The following is a 16,328-nucleotide window of genomic DNA, read 5'->3' on the forward strand; positions in this document are numbered from 1 at the left end:
AGCAGGAGTATGTCGGTGAACTGTTTCAGTGGAATGTCCCATATGTGTTTTCCGTAGCCATGGCTGATCATGGCTGACGAGAAACATGCCTGAATGACGACTGATATCTTTGAGACGTTAGTACATTAGGACCTAGAGTATTACACGCAAATTCAATACCCATGCAGCAATGAGAAAATAGTCATCCCATCCAAGACCTCGGTGCCTCGAGATCTTGAAGAACACTCGGGCAAGGAGAAAGGCAGCCGACGACGCGACCAAGGACCAGATGATGCCATTGAGTCTAGGACCGAAATCATCATGTGGCAGCTGGACGATAGTAGTCGGGGTAAGAGTCGGGAACTGCGTTGGTGGAGGCAGTGGCGACGACATGTTTTGCTTGAGGCAGAGCTTGTTGTTAGAGTTAAATCGTTACACGATGGCCGTTGGCTAATGGCGCAGAAGGCAAAGGTCTTCACATCGAGGGTATTGAAGAACGTCAAGTCGATTCGATGAGAGCAGAATCGCGACCGAGGGATGTTGGATGATGGACAGAGCGGGACAAACTCCACAATTCACATCTCTCGGCATTCTGCCCCCTTTTGTTTGTTTTCTGATTTGCCTCATCGGCTTGCACCATGAGTCCGTCCCAGGAAAGCAGATATGGAGGGGATTGTAGCTTCGAAGCACAGACTGCATGATCAGACAGACGTGGTAAATGCATGGCCAGCGATTCGGTTGCGTGCCTGAACCCGGCCGCTCAGGGGTTCCGGATCAATGCGATCGTTCGTCTGATCCAAGTTACAGCCACGGTCGGTCTGGAAGTCAACCCCGCCAAAATCCAATCACAGCGTGCATGTTTGCTCAGCGTCCTCAAGGACCAAAAGACTTCTTGGCTTGGCAATTGCTTTATTCGTATGGTTAGAAGTTCTTGACTTCTTCATGGCAGTGTCTTACCCTGCAGACGACTTTCTTCTGTGACTTGTGGGTGCACTCCGCAAAACAGACTGAAACAGAAACGAGCTGCAACATCTCCATACCCCGGATTTTGAGTCCCGACAACCCCTGCATCCAGCACAAAGACCCTGGTGCACCGAATTCTTCTAGAATATTTCCTGGAATGCTTGGGACGGGAGGAGGCATCTTCCAGCAGAGTATGTTGGAGACGGTGACGATCAATCCAGCGACGTTCACCGACCCGGATGCGGTCGCTACCCTGCTGCCAGAGCATCCTTCTGGCCGAGTCCTGATAGCAGGCGTCGCCACTCAAATGTTTGCCTTGCCGCATCACAAGGCATGATTTCGATGAGTGCAAACAATCTGTCCTAACACATCTTGAGCTGCTGTTTCAAGCATCCAGAGGCCATATTCACGTGCACGTCAATTGTTGCAAATGATCAATCGAGTTTTTTGGTGTCTTGAGCATTTAGCTGTGCGAGAATCTTAGTACGATTAATTATTAGGCGAAGTATGATTTCCAAAAATGACCGAACGCGAAATCGCAATGCCCATAATAATGCGGCCAAACTCTGAAGCCGCTCGCTCTATGGTGATATCTCTCCCTCTCAAAACGATCCCAGTCTCTCACGTCGTACCCTTCGTAGATGCCAGTCAATGAGCGCATCAATGTTGTCATTGTTCGGCTCCAACTGGGCACGGGACAGCACTTGCTCTGTCATGTAGCGATCGCACTTTCGCCAAAGCTCCCAGATCAAGAAATAGTCAGGGAGCCAGCTTACATGCTCAAAATCGATCACGGTCAGGCAGCTTGACTCGTCGTTTTCATCCTCCAGCAGAAAATTCCACAGGTGGGGATCGCAGTAGCACAATTTGAAGACCTCGGCGGAGAGATCGCAGGGCGTTGATCCTGGTAAGGCCTGTTCGTGACGTCCTCGTTAGTACTCTGGGAGATAATCTGATATTCTCTGTGGAAACTTGCCTCCTCATTGCTCTTATTGAAAAATTCCTGAAGCTCCTCGAGGTTGGCAAAGGTTCGAGGTGCCTCGTAGTTATCTAGTCCGAATACCATATGTTAAATTCTGCCACCGCCAACAGGTCCAGGAGTGGTGCCAGGTGGTGGCTGGAGAGTCAGCAGCAGACAGATGGCATCAACAAACCAGTCTTTGAACGGTTTAGTCTTCTCGTTATCCACGTAATAGCCGTCCACGACGGATTGATGTTCGTTCACGATCTTCCTGACAGCTATTCCTGTCACGTATTCCATGACAATGAATCCCAATTCGTTTCCATCGATCTCGGCCTCAAAGAAGCAGTGAACTTGTGGGACCCGAACGCGGCCCCTCGTCTTAGGATTCATTCTTGAGAGCTCGGCAAACACGTACGCCTGAGTGCGTGCTTCGGATCTCAGGGCCTGGCTAGCATGGCCGTACTTCACCCAGAAGCGAGCGCCATCTGTCGAGTTTGGGTCAACAAAGAGAAATCCTCGAATATTATCATAGTAGGGAATCGTGATATCATAGACTTTGAGTAACTCCTTTGCTCCAGCTTCGATGATCTTGCCGCAATCTGGAAGCTATAAGGCATTATAAACCGTCTTTCATTGTCGATTGGACTGCAGGTGGTGTCTAAGTACCTTGATGCCTCCTTGATGCACGATTTCTACCTGCGCTGGATTTTGTGCATCGGAAGAATCGCGCATGTGGAGCCGCTTTCTGAGGCATGAGCTGATCGTGTATGTTCCGAGTACGAAAGCTGCCACGATGGCTGCGACGCGAAACGTCGGCCATGCCGGAATCAGAGCTTCATAAACCCTATTCTTACATTAGTATAGTAAGAAGCGATGGACTTCCTCAGAGCGTACCGTGTGGCCTGAACGAAGCGGCTCACGTAGCTGAGCCCTTGCACAAGTCTCGCCCAAGTAGGCATCTTGCGCTCACCTGTCGCCAGCCCCAGCTTTGACTCGATCAACAGAGCATGCCCAAAGAAATCTGCGCGCTCTCTTGGAGCAGCATCAAATACAACGTACAGTTCGTACGTGATTTGATGAATGTTTAAGAGAATGAACTCAGCAAGGAAGAGTTTGGTGTAGGATAAGTTGTTGAGATGTAGAAGCCTAGGCAGAAATAGAAGTTACGCCAGTCAAATAATTTTCATCCGACCAAAAGTTCCACAAGTCCGTTTGTCTGTGGATTCATACGGCACAACTATGGCATGATAGTCTAGTGCGTCCGGCTCATTTTAGGTGAACAACCCGTCTTATACAGTGTATCCAAGTCTTTCTCGTGCCTTGTGACCATGTGAGCCTCTCTTGTTTGTGGGTAGATATTGCAAGGCTGATAGATTTAGCCCAGTTGTGCTCTAGTAAAATCATAATAACTCCTGCACACCCAAGTACTATTGATGATACTAAAGTGCCTCTATCAAATGGAACGTTCAGACGAGGATTGAAAAAGCACCAGCAATTATCTGCACCCTCAAGTCAAGGGACTTGCGACTAGGTATCCACCATGATTGTGGATATCAGTCAAAGATCGATCTATAATTCACTTCACAGCATTCAAGTGAAGGAGATCGAACCAGCCTCCAGTGAATGAATTCGGTTCAGCTATATCAACGCGGCAGAAGACGTTCGCACCATGTCTTCCCCCCCAGTCTGCAAAGAACACACTTCTATGGGAAATATCAAGTCGCCGTTGCTTACAGGTTCTTTGCTCACTCGTTGCTACGTCTCTATCTTCAAACATGCCCGACTCGATTGCTGATACCTCACCAAAGGCTCTTCAGGACATGATGAGAAACGCAAGAGTAGTCAGGGCCATGGCTCAGGACGGAATCAGGACATGATCCAACTCCCAATGGGTGCCGTGACTTCACGTGGGTTTCCGTTTGGAACTGAACCCTTGAAAATGGAGAGCTGATGCTAACGGATGTCAGGGCCCAATGGTTCTATCGTCTTCATCGCGAACGTTATGTCGCATAATAAGCGATTACGTCTCGTCATGCCGAAGGCTGGAAGACGATTATGAAGACCGAGGCTTTTCACCACATCATCGGCTATAGATATAGCTTGACTCGCAACCCCGACGTCTGCCCAATCACGGCGGCACACCTTCCTGCGACGACCGTACGCCACGTAGAGTGCCAGGTTACGTTGAACCACACAGCGGATTACTATCAGGAGCTGGCCGGCCGGACTGTGCCTGTCAAGCACACCGTATATCTTCCATATCGCCAATTTTAGCCTTTCAACCAAGCTAGCCCAGCTCCAAATAATGCAGTGGCAAATGTGTGAGCAGAGGACTGGGGTGAAGGTCAACTTCATCCGCGAAATGAATAATTACACTAGTCGTAACAGTGTGCTTCAGATAGCCGAGACCTTGTGTCAGTAGGTTCGCTGATGTTCCCCCTTGCTAATCATGAGGAAAGTCAGTCCATAAGTGCAGAAACTATGTGAATACCAGGAATGCATGTAGGCAAATCCAGGCTTCTAGTCGCTGCTGACTCCCTAGCGCTGCCTAGGTAGTCAATTCGGACTTCATGAATGACCTCAGCAGCTGTGTTTCAGTGATGGCACGCAGAGATCGACATCCCGTCTGAAACAAGGGCTGTGTAGTGCACAATCCAGACGATAGCCGGATCGCGATCGATTTGTGGCTGTCCGACAGGTGCGGTCACCGCAAAGGTCTGACGAAACCTGGAACAATGTCTAGACGTGTGCCACTCAACCAATGAGAGCAAATGAGCGCCACACAGTCCCTTGGAGGTGAGGATTGCGTAAAGAGTCGGTGGTCCCCTGGCCGGCGATGACGCGTGGCTGGAGGGCGGCAGCCAGTCCGAGGGCACGATTCCAGCACATATCCAGGTGGCTCCAACCGAGGCCTGGTCGCTGGAAAGTGCAGAAACGCAGCGAGAGGAGCCAATTTTAATCATGTTAGTGCCATGCATGCATCCCCCTCCTCTGTAATTGATGATTGGGAGGGATGACCCAGCCCGCCGACTGGTGTAATCATGGGTATGTACTATGCAGTGTGGTGGTGATATCATAACCCTCTCCCATAGCTCCTACTATGTAGGGGCTTCGTCATTAGGGAAAGTGCGAGAAGGCTTCTCCTTTCTTCGAAGGGGAGGACGGGACGGGCAGACGGACGGGAGGCCTTTTTAGTAGGGGATTTTGGTGACTGTGGATGACGGAGGTTCTGGCAAGCTGCGCCAAGGGCCGGGCGAGAAAGCTTGTCTGGGGATCGTCCTCCCGCCGATTGACTGACGTACGTTTCTTTGTCCCACAGTCCCACAGCCCAGACAGAACCCAGCGCAACGGCTGGAAAGCTTGGCTCCCTCCGTCCAAGACTTCCGTCCCAGACGGACGGTCTCTCATATATTGTCTTCTTTTTCTTGGCATCTATATACTCTTCATGAGTTTACATTCCGGTCCACCGTTTTCATCCCCGTGCAGCTATTTTACTAGTTTTCTCACGAACATCTTGCAGCCCGCCCGGCTGCTTTGTCGGTGAGCGTGTTTGGTGGCCGGCGCATCCTTGTCTTCCTGTCCATGCAGTGCCCACACCAGCACACCAACACCAACACCCACACCCAACAGCGAACCACACCACTCCCCTTCACCGCATTTGGGGTTTCACGTCGGCGGCGCGGAATAGCGATAACGGTTACGAACTGTGACCCCCGCGGACGCCTCAAACAGCGGCATCCGATCGTCCCTACCTCATCTCTTCCCGAAGCTTCTCCTTCCTTTTTCCTCCTTTTCTTGAGTGATTCTGCCCCTCGTCGTCATCTACACAAATACGCTTGGCAATCTACGAGTTTCCTTTGCCTCAGAGAGGCACAGTGTCTCCTTGTCGTACTATTCTCTGGTTTCAGCTCTCCAAGCGGTTCCTAGAACCACCAAGGCTGGCGAGGCTCGGAACATTGCGTGACACAGGAGTGAAGCCTCGCTCGAGTCTTCACCAAGATTACCGATCTAGGACTCATCCAAAAGTCCGGAGAATTGCCAATTCCATATACAGATCGCCCTGCGTCAGCAACATCAGCAATTAGCACACCAAACCACCACAACCGTCACCACCATCATGCCCCGCTACCGCTCCCCCTCATACTCACGCTCGCCCTCCCCCGCCTCCTCCTACCTCTCCCGCTCCCGTTCTCGCAGCCGCTCACGCTCGCGCTCCATCTCGCGCTCTCGCTCCCGCGCCCGCTCTCGCTCCGTCTCCTCCAGCCCCGGCGCCGGCAGCAGGACCGGCAGCCTGACCACGGCCGAGAAGCAGGACTCGGCCATCAAGACGTCGCTGGTCTTCCTGGGCTCCATCGCCGCCGCCACCTTCGCCGCGCACAAGTGGTGGCCCAAGGGCGTCACCTACGGCGAGAAGGAGGCGTGGGAGCACGAGGAGATCAAGAAGATCAAGCGCGCCAAGCAGTCTCTGCAGGACGAGCGCCGCAGCGCCCGGAGGGACGCCACCGAGCCGTCTGCGCCCCGCGGCGGCCGCGGCGGCGGCAGCGGCCCCCCCGGCGAGAGGAGGAGGTATGCCGAGGGCAGGAGGGCTGGTCCTGGGCCCGGGGTTGCGATCGCGGCCGGCGCCGGCGCTGGTGTAGCTGCTGGGCCGTACTACTATGAGCGGGAACGCAGGGAGCGAGACTTGGACAGGAGCAGAGAGGCAGACATGTACCGCGAGCGCGACATGCGGGACCGCTACCGAGACGGGGACCGGGACCGGGACCGGGACCGCTTCAGCGATCGCTCGAGCCAGACCTCCCTCAGCCGTGACAGAGGCCCCGTCGTCGTCGCGCCCGGCGCGGTCGTCGAGCGCCGCACCAGCAGGCGCGAGACCAACTACTACCCGCCCGCACCCCAGCGCTACGCCACCGTCGAGTCGGCGCCTCCTTGTCCTCCCGCTGGCGTGAGCATTGCCCGGAGCAGCTCAGCGTCGCGGAGGCCGAACCGCTATTACTATGAGGAAGAAGAGCGCCAGAAGGAGTTCGTTCTGCGGGACGCTGAACCGTGGCAGGCCAGGAGGGCGTCGGCTGATGCATATGGGGGCAGTGATTTTGATAATCGACAGTCGAGAGGACGGTATGCGGATGATAGGTATTATTGATATTTGAAGCTAACGATGTTACGATGGAATGATTTTTATGGATAGCGTATGGATCACATGAAAGGTCGAAAGAGATTAGACACGCTCGATTTATTTGGGGTTTATGAGCGAAGCCCTTGTGACAGACGGATGTTGAGTTTGGTGAAGTAGCTCTTGGCACAAGGGGAAAGGGAGCTGGAGACTACTTAAGAGTCTATTTCTCATTTCAACATTGTATGCTAGATTTTGATTGTTGGGGCTTTTTGAGCCTCAAACTGCAATAAACTATGGATAAATTTGAGTCTCAATGCAGCTCCGTATTTGAAGCACCTAAACTCCCATGTAAAGCGCTAGCCCCAGACCCCATATGCTTTGCAAATGATGCTCATCTCGTTAGTTCTCCATGTCAGAGCTCCCCTGCATGCTATCGCCAAGCTCATCGGCAGAGTCATCAAGGTCTCGTACCGTCTTGTTGTCATCGGAGACGCGCGCCTGCTCAATAACAGCAGCTTCCCAGCCGCGTCCACCAGTACGCATGACCAAATGGCTATTGAGATCAGCCTTGAACCATCTTTCCGCCCGTGTAGTACTTCGAGATCCGCCTTCCATGGCCGATAAAGCCGCACGAGTCGTCCGCATTCTTTTGCTGCTGTTGCCCTTGCCTCCTTTGCTGAGCAGGTTGCTAAGCTTTAAGCGTTGTTGTTGTAGCCTTGTATCGTAGGCAACAATGTTACGAACATAAGGAGCTACATCGACGGTAATTGATGTTAATGTGCCGTCGAACACCGACGGGTCGAGATGAGATGAAGCCGATCCTCCCTGAGAACCAGGCAAATTCCTGTCTGGTACAGCCAAAGGGTCGAACGCGAGGCTGAAATCATATCGTGAAATGGCGGTCTCTGCAATGATGTCTTGCGACAGGTGCCCTCGAATGTTTGATATTACTGTCCCCTCGCGGAGTCCGTCTAATTCAGGCGGGTTCTCCCTTGTGATGGTCTCATGAACGATCTGCAAATGCTTGCGAGCCGCTGATTTCAAGGACACTGAGATGGCAGCGGGCAAAGAATCGTACGAGATCAACACAGGGGCATCAAGAAGACGAGGTCCGCTTATGAAGTCTTCTTGGACCTTAGGTGACAGTTCGGGAAGGCTGCAATCGATAGGTTCCTGTAGATGTCAGCATCGAGCCAAACAAAGCAAACCCATAAATCAAACCTTGAATGATGTTGCGAACGCCTTGGATGAGCATAAGTCGGCCACTCCCATAGCGTCCGCGAACTCGTCGTAAGCCTCTAGAAGTGCTAGGTGACCTTGTGGACTCGATTGAAACGAACTTGATCTTCGTGACCATGAAGATAGATCCAGCGTGTTATGCCACTCGCCAAGATCCAATGTCCAGCAATCCCAGGTCTGATCAAGCAATCTCTCCTCTGTAGTCCGGCTGATATCTTCAGTGACATCTTCATGCTCAAGCCAGCCCATGCCTGGCAAGTATGTGTCTTGACTGATAACTCGGACGACATTATGATCCTCATCAACGTCAATTCCCTTTGGCCAGCGCAGATAGAACCAGTCAAAACCACCTCTCCGATCCCCTACGCCAATCTGACACCAGTAATTGAGATCCATCAAAGCACCACGAAGGTCATGTTGCCGGGTCTCGTAAAGCGCCTCAACTGCGTCACGTTGTAAGGCATGGCCCTCACACGCTGCAATCATGAGAAGGCGGTCAACTGCTGTTTCTACTGGAGGCGAGCTGAAACGGAAGATGCCATGGAGGCTCAAAGTCTGCAAGGGAACCAGGCTCTCATCATTACACGTCATGATGAAGGGTCGCTTCGACTGCGCAATCAGTCCAATAACCGTGACCCAGAATTGCTTATCCTCTTCGTATAAGACATCGACTTCCTCGAGCAGGATAAGTGACTGTTTCTGGCTCGCAGGTGATGTCTTCTTGGATTCAGGCTGGAACGCGGGTGCTTGCTTAATTGCAACCTTGGGCGGATTGGTTTTAACTGTTGGTTTTGGTTTGAAGAAAGAATTCATTGTCGCCTGCTTGCCAGACTTGATATCCTGCGCCGTCTCTTCTTCATCAATGATGTCATTGCTGTCAGCGATTGCAGGCCCGTTTGTTTGACGATGTTGGACGAGATGGTTTCTTGTCATATCTCCAATCCTCTCCAAAACATCCTTTCCGCTTCTGCGACTGCTTGGGTTGATCTCGAAGACTTCAAAGTCTAACTCTTTGGCGACAGCATAGACGGCAGCAGTCTTTCCGCAACCATGAGGGCCACTAATGACTATAGCATTTGTCAGGCGAGGAGGCCGTTTGGAGTCTTTGGCCGCCGTGTCACCTGCTCGAATGACAGTCTTCTTCGCTGGACCCTTACCACTGTTCGAGGTCCAATCATCCTCAGCCTCAGATATCTCATCCATCTCATTGGCCTCTTCGTCGCTATCAACGATGAATCCATCCAACTTGTTCTTCTTCCGCTTCTTCTTGGCAGGAGCAGAGCTTTTTGCTCGTCCTGAAGTGGATTTAGAATCGCCATCAGTCCCAGTATCTACTGACTGTACTTTCAAAGTTTCAAGCCATTCTCGCAATAGGAAGGCTTCCCGGCCTGATTGCAAGACCTCCGTGGCGCAAGTTGGGGCGTATTTCTGAGTCCAGGACATTGATTCGCACAAGGAACGGTCAAACGCAGAGAGTGAATCCTTGACAGAAGTAAATAGCTGGGCCAGAGCTGGGTGGACTTCTGTGCACTGTGAGATATATGCCTCGAGTGCATCTCCTCCGAGTGGTCGCTCGTCCCATTTATACCTGCGCCGCGTCTTTTGGTCTGGCCGAACAGTTCTCAGTTGTGGAAGTATTCTCTTCTGCAACTTCACTCCACTCTCAAAGTGCTTCTCGGGAAGGCGAAGCTCCGGCGGTGGTGGCAGGAAATTCTCCGTGTCGATGTTCCTAACTGCTTCCAGGACTGCAGGAATGCCCAACTGTCCTATAGCGAAGTCTATGACGGATTCCTCTTGGCGAATGTGAATTGTGTTTCCTTTCGATTTGCGTAGGGCTAGAGGCAATGGCGATGAATATTTGTGTTCAAGATGAACTCCCTCTCCCCGAATATGCACTGCGCCCTTCCATGGCCACGCAGGTAGCTGGGCCCCGGGCACTTTCAATCCCATCGTTTTGACACCAAATTGTGGTAATCGGACGTTCGTTACAGGAATTTTAGGCTTCTTGGGTGAACAGGGCGTTGAGGTGAACTGTTTGAGGGGGGCAGTAGACTGCTTGCATGTCGTGGTAGCTTTGTCCCCTTTTGCTTCAGATTTCTTGGATTTCCCCAGGAAGAATGGATGGGTATCTTTGGAGGCGTTGTCGACACCCATTGTTCCTGTGTTTCCAGTTGAAGTTTCCAGCTTTTCTTTCAAGCTTTGCGTTGCAGCCTTCATCTGTAAATTTGAGGGAGGCTTGTTCGCAGCCAAAACCTCGTTGATCTTGCTGCCGATGCGAAGGCGAGACTCGTCGTCATCCCCATAAGCTATTTTGACGATTTTACCCGTAGGAGACTTGCCTTTCATGCTCGGAGCCATGGCTTTGTCGGTCGCCATGTCTTGCTCTTTTGGCTTCGGTGGAGAGCCAATCGTGCCTGTCTTTGGGTTGAATCGCAGTATCTTCTTCGCTTTTGGCGTTATGATATGTTTGTGGAAAACTGGATTGTCGTCCTCGGTTGCAGTTGATGGTGCGGCTTCTGCGTTGAGAGCAGACTCTGGGGCCTGCGACAACGGGTATAGCGATGTGTCGACTACCGATGCCAGGCTGTCCGCAACAACCTCGGGGTCCTGTCTATCATTGCAAGAGTCACCGCCGTCCAGTCGGACGAAATGACTGGCGATGTTGCCACCAAGTGATTTTGTCTTCCTTCTTGGTCGGCCAGGTTTCTTCATATCGTCCAGGTCTTGTTCCTCATTATTATCTGTCTTCCGCCGTTTTCGTCGGCGATCACCTTGCTCAGGCACCTCCGGGTCCGTAACACCATTGTATCCGTCATCGAGAGGTGTGTCAGGAGTATCACCTGGACTGGCACCGGGTGTGCTCGTCAAGGCCAAGTCTCTGGTCGGATTTCTCGGTGCTGTAAAGAAAGGATGTAGCTTCTTAGACTCCCCGGTGGCAATGCTCGCCCCGGACATTCTGTCGACAGCAACGGAACACATCGAAACACCAAGCTGGACCGTGCTGTCGGGGCCAAGTTTGTCTTTTGTGTGGATCAGGCAGAATGCAGGCTTACAGTAACTTCCTGGCGCTACAGCTGCGATGGGAGAAGTCTTAAAAATATATCAAGAGCATGATTATCAGATAATTGATGTGCAGAGAAGTAGTATGAGGGTCAGTCAGTGTCCTCGAATAAAGGGGGGATTAGTGAAGTGAGGTTGTGTTGAGGACTCGTCAGAGAGACGAGATGCTTCTGGAGTACCTGCCTGAGCGTAAAGTTAATCGCGTGGAAGGTAAGCGCGTCGCGACTGCCATTTAATTCAGTGAGATCATTGACAAGTGCAACCCCACCAATCAGCACAAGAAAGTCTGCCCCTGCCCCACTGACCCGGCCACAGCGCTGAACGCGCTGCCCAAAACCAAGGTATTTTGACCGAAGTGGAAAACTCCCTTACATGTACCTGCACCTTCGATGCTTTCGGGAGTTGTGAGCGAGATGATGACTTCTCAGGGAGTGCATGTGTCTTCCGAGGCTCCCCTGATAGATAGAAAGCTTCTCTCAAGATGAGTCTGAATATTAGAATATCCTCTTTCTTTTCTAAGTTCTTCAGCATTTCCCATGACCGATACGCTTGCCCTTCTAAACTTCACCTAGCTAGTCTTAGACTAGAGTCCGCAAACTTGTCGTTACAGTTTCCAGCACATGAAATTAGGAATATCCAAGACTCTGTTACAGACAGATTGGATCTCCAGAGGGAGAAAATTTGCGGTGAGATGCTAGGAGAAGAACGAAGTTCTGAACGTAAGTTGGCTTCAAGTGCTCGTGAAGGCGGTGTTTGGATATTTAAATGTGTTTTTCACAGGTAAGTGCTTGCTTGCGCAAATTGCAGAGCGCAGCCCTGGTGTGGACGCTTCCAGGCCTTTAGCCCAAGAGAATAACGTAGACTGGGGCATATTGGATTGAAATTCATGTAGGTGCTATGAAACTGGTTATTATCAAAGATTTGTATTTCAATGTCCGTCTTTATAACAAACAAGACTCATAATGGAAGCGACGACCTCCTCTGTTGACTTTCAACCTTCAATGTGGGGTGGGTGCGATAACCACCGATAAGCATTTCGAGATCCACCCTGTTAGATGGGATTGGCTGGCCGCTAACGTTGCTGGGAATTTTTTTCTGAAGTCTATCACCAATTGACGGCCCGCCGCATAATTTAAAGCTTCCCAAACAGCTTCACTTCCAGAGCAGCGTCACCGGCCAGCCACCAATGTGCCCATCATGGCCGCATCTTTCAATATCCAGAAGCCATATGTGCTGACGGCACTGCCGAAGCCACTGAACCATTCGGGAGGCTCATATGCGGTCGGCGATGTCTGGGGCCAACAACCAGGCTCAAAGAAGAAACGGCGGGCAGAACTGGTGGTGGGCATTGATGGCGAAGCCACCAATATTTACGATGTGCGAATGATACCTTCGCAAGAATTAATAGCCCAAGCTGACCCTTCATAGGTTCCATCCTCGAGACTCGTCACATCTTACCCTATTCCACCGCAATCGACATTCACTTGCCCGCCATGTTCTTTAAGGTCCAAGTCTTCAAAGACCAAAGCCATCGCCCGCTATACCTACATCTCTACGCAGGAACCGACCGCTAATGTTACTTTGTTCAAGGACGTAGTAGAAGCCTCCGGGCACAGCACATCTACAAGCGTCTCTCGAGCGCTCGGCCAAAGAAGCAAAATAATCCACATTGCGACTAGCTCTTCCGCCAATGCTCACCGATCGCCTGATATTGAAGATGGCCCTGTAGCAGATCTAATCGCTGTCGCGGAAGATGGTACTGTCTTCTGTTTGAATGGGGAGACCTTACAGGAGCACTGGCGCTCCTCATCAGATATTCTCCGGCAAGATCTAAACATATCAAAGAAAGACACGCTGAAGGTTAAAGCCGTTCAGGCAGCACAGGCGACCGATGCAATCGAGGGTTTCTTTGCAGGCAAAGGAGACGCTTTCAGTGCTCTATCTCAGAAGATTGAATCGGACGCATACAATCCAGAGATCTTGGTTTTTGTCACTAAAACGATATCCGAAGATAGTCATGCACGACATGTGCATCTCCTCGCCCTCAGAGGCAGCCAGGACACAAAAAGTGGTGCGAACGTGATCCAGATACACACATCTCCGTTTTCAACTCCCGGTGCCTCGACTGGTTCCTCCACATATCGTTTAGACGTTGCTTCTGGCTCGTTGCTCGAACTAAGACAAGGTAGTCTGTTCACCTACAACCTTGCCAACAGTGTCATCAAGTTGGATCAACACTTGCAGCTCTCTAGAGTCAAGTCTTTCCTGCGTCTATCAAAATCAACGGTCCTAGCAGCGACTCCGGATTCCCTGCACGTCTATAACCCTGTATTCAAATCACTCCAGGCGTCGACAGCTTTAGGTCTCTCTTCCCAAACAGAACCCGCAGAAACTCTCCCGCTCGATCTAGTCGCATACTTTGCTCGCACTGAGCTAGCCGTCGCTGTCTACGGTGCTTCGTTGATTGCCGTCCAGCTAGAGGTACCCAAGACACGGGGCAAAAAGCGTCGTGCTGAGGGACTATTAATTGACTCTCTCGGACGTGCGCTCTCTCCTGGTCCTACCCGCCCACAGAAAAGAACAGCTGCCCACCTATCTCATACATTTTCGGAGTATATACCTGGATCCGTTACGGGAGACTACTGGCACCAATTTGAGCAAGATATGGAGGCAGCGGAGAAGCTTCACGCAGAGAAGAACCTGGCCGGCTTTGAAGAACTTCTCGCCGGCAAGTTTGGGATCGAGCTACGAAAACCCGAAGAGCTCACCAATGGCATTCACTCTGTATCAGGAGACGCTCAAGCTGTAAACAAGACTGATGCTGCATTGCCTGACTGGGTTTGGCCAGAGTCACGTTCACACTACCCTCGAGCAGACCGACGTTGGATCATTTACGCCATTACAAGAGTCTTCGCGTGGCATGCTTCGGAGGACAACAGTGACAGTGGCCTCAGACTTGAGTGTCAGCTACCGGAGAGCAGCCTCTTGAACTTTTTAATTGACGCTGGCCACCTCACCGTATCCAACCTCAAGTCAGCCTTCAAGAACGAGGTCAGAGATGTGGACGATATTGATATTGTTCTTGGAGAGTCCATCCCGCAGTTGCTTGTCCAGGTGGAGCCAACTTTTGAGTTTCTCCTGGCTTATCTCTATTCCACCAAGCTTGGCGAGGTTGAGCTTCTCACTTCGGTTAGGTTAATCATGCAGAGTCTCGAGCTCATTCAAGATCCTACAAAGATGGCTCCCAAACTGCTTACCTTTTCTTCTCACGAACTACCTACAAACGGCGAGGACGGTGAAGCCGGTGAGTACGGCGAGATTGGAATGGAACTTGATCGCCTCGAGCAAGAAATCCAAGTAACAGAGTCTTACTTGGGTGACCAGTCCAGCACTCGGGCTAAGGGCTTGAGTGTTGCGTTTGGCAAACTGGGCAGCTGTCCCCCCATCCTGACCATCAGATTCCTCCGCCAGCATTACAAGCCTGAAGAGATCCTTTCGCTTATCTACGTGCTACGAATGGAGCTTGTAAAGGATGGATGGACGACACGATATCTCGATACTACTCGCCTTGATGAGGCCGAAGACCTGGAGCCACCTCCAGATGGAAGCATTCGTCTGATTGCCGACTTACTCTGTCGGTGCATAGACTCAGTTGGCCCGGGTGGGTGGCTTATAAACGATGCGATCATTTCCGCCGGTACAGGAGATCATTTCGACGGTGCAGATTTCCTTGCCTCGCTGAAACTTGAGGTCAGCGCTGCGCTAGAAGGCGTGCAAGAGGCTGTCTTCCTACGTGGCATCATCTCCGAGGCGGCAAGATTCGGTTCCAGCGCGTTGGCTGTTACTGCTTACAAGCCGCGGAAAGCAGGCGAGAACAAGTCGCTTGTCTCCAGAGATCTGAAGACACGGGAGCTTAAACCAATTCACAGTGCCGAATCCGCCATGCTTCCACTAGGCATGAAGGCGAACAACAAAATATCTGCGGAGAAGATATACTCGAATGGTGAGGTGGTAACGAGGAGCAAGAGAGAAGTCGGCTCGCACATCAGCAAGAAGGTCCAGGCCTACTCGCTGGAGCGCATTGTCATTTGAAGCAGACATCAGTGGGAGGCTCAGAGAGTTATCATGATACTATCTACGAACAAGGCTTGCGAGCCTATCGAAATTCAAATCACGATAATTTGACCCATTGCAGTTTCGCCTCATGTTTGTGATAATCATCAATGTAGGACTCGATAGGACCCATAGATACAGAGCCCATCATCATCACGGCAAATAACTCTGCTCACCAAGGCTGATCTTGCACAACTGGCTCGGTGAGCTCTATCGGGGGATTTTATTTCCCGGGACAAGCTTTCCTTAAGCCGTGATATGGTGATTTAATTTCAAATTTTGAGCGAGTTCGCAAGGCATCACCTGGTAGCGATCGGGGCACAAGACCCATTCTCTAACGTCCATCATGTTGATCTGGTGAGCATCTCGGGAGCCTGACCACATGGCCCAGGGATATGTCATCCACACCGCGTATCGATCCGGGTCTCCCATGCTGCCATGCGAATAATCATGTTTTCGTGATCCATTCCATTTGTCCGATATAGGAGAAAACGGGGCAACATACGTTCCCCTCAGCGGTGGCTAGCCGAATGTGTCATTTCCATTTGGTATTTTGCCAGAAGAGCCGCATTGCACAGCATAGCCTCGCGCCTTGAGGGGCATGGTCCAATGGAGGCGGCGATCAAGACGGTTACACACGGGTCACAACATTCTGGGCTTGTCCCTCCCCAGGCTTACCACGAGGTGGATCCCGTTGGAATCTCGCCGAGAGCAATGACTATGAAGCGCGGATGACTCGGCCAGGCTTCGAAGAATCATCTTTTGATTTTTGTTTGGTAATTCATGATGACCAGTCGGTGTGAGTTTTCACTTCCGAAGCCTGGCATTGCATAGGCTGGTCCAGGCCAGGCTTCAGTCGATTGACGCAGCGCGCCCAATATCAGCCATCGCAAGGTT

At 51.5% G+C, this 16,328-nt stretch overlaps 3 protein-coding genes across 3 annotated transcripts; 2 read left to right on the top strand and 1 right to left on the bottom strand.

The window, feature by feature from the left end:
* Positions 1 to 2,011: 2,011 nt before the first annotated feature.
* Positions 2,012 to 2,638, bottom strand: UCRPA7_5341 (hypothetical protein; the record flags this gene model as incomplete). The annotated part of the gene is made up of 2 exons (XM_007917888.1): positions 2,012 to 2,512; positions 2,573 to 2,638. The coding sequence occupies 2 exons, from the start codon at positions 2,636 to 2,638 to the stop codon at positions 2,012 to 2,014; spliced, it is 567 nt and encodes a 188-aa protein (XP_007916079.1).
* Positions 2,639 to 6,023: 3,385 nt separating this feature from the next.
* On the top strand, positions 6,024 to 7,107 carry UCRPA7_5342 (hypothetical protein; the record flags this gene model as incomplete). The annotated part of the gene is made up of 2 exons (XM_007917889.1): positions 6,024 to 7,021; positions 7,092 to 7,107. The coding sequence occupies 2 exons, from the start codon at positions 6,024 to 6,026 to the stop codon at positions 7,105 to 7,107; spliced, it is 1,014 nt and encodes a 337-aa protein (XP_007916080.1).
* A 6,875-nt stretch (positions 7,108 to 13,982) lies between these two features.
* Positions 13,983 to 15,410, top strand: UCRPA7_5343 (hypothetical protein; the record flags this gene model as incomplete). Its single annotated transcript, XM_007917890.1, has 1 exon — positions 13,983 to 15,410. One exon carries the CDS (start codon positions 13,983 to 13,985, stop codon positions 15,408 to 15,410), a length of 1,428 nt encoding a protein of 475 aa, XP_007916081.1.
* Between the last annotated feature and the right edge of the window lie 918 nt (positions 15,411 to 16,328).

The sequence above is a fragment of the Phaeoacremonium minimum genome (genome assembly GCF_000392275.1).
Source record: "Phaeoacremonium minimum UCRPA7 unplaced genomic scaffold PA7_03_scaffold_410, whole genome shotgun sequence".
NCBI classification, from domain to species: Eukaryota; Fungi; Ascomycota; class Sordariomycetes; order Togniniales; family Togniniaceae; genus Phaeoacremonium; species Phaeoacremonium minimum.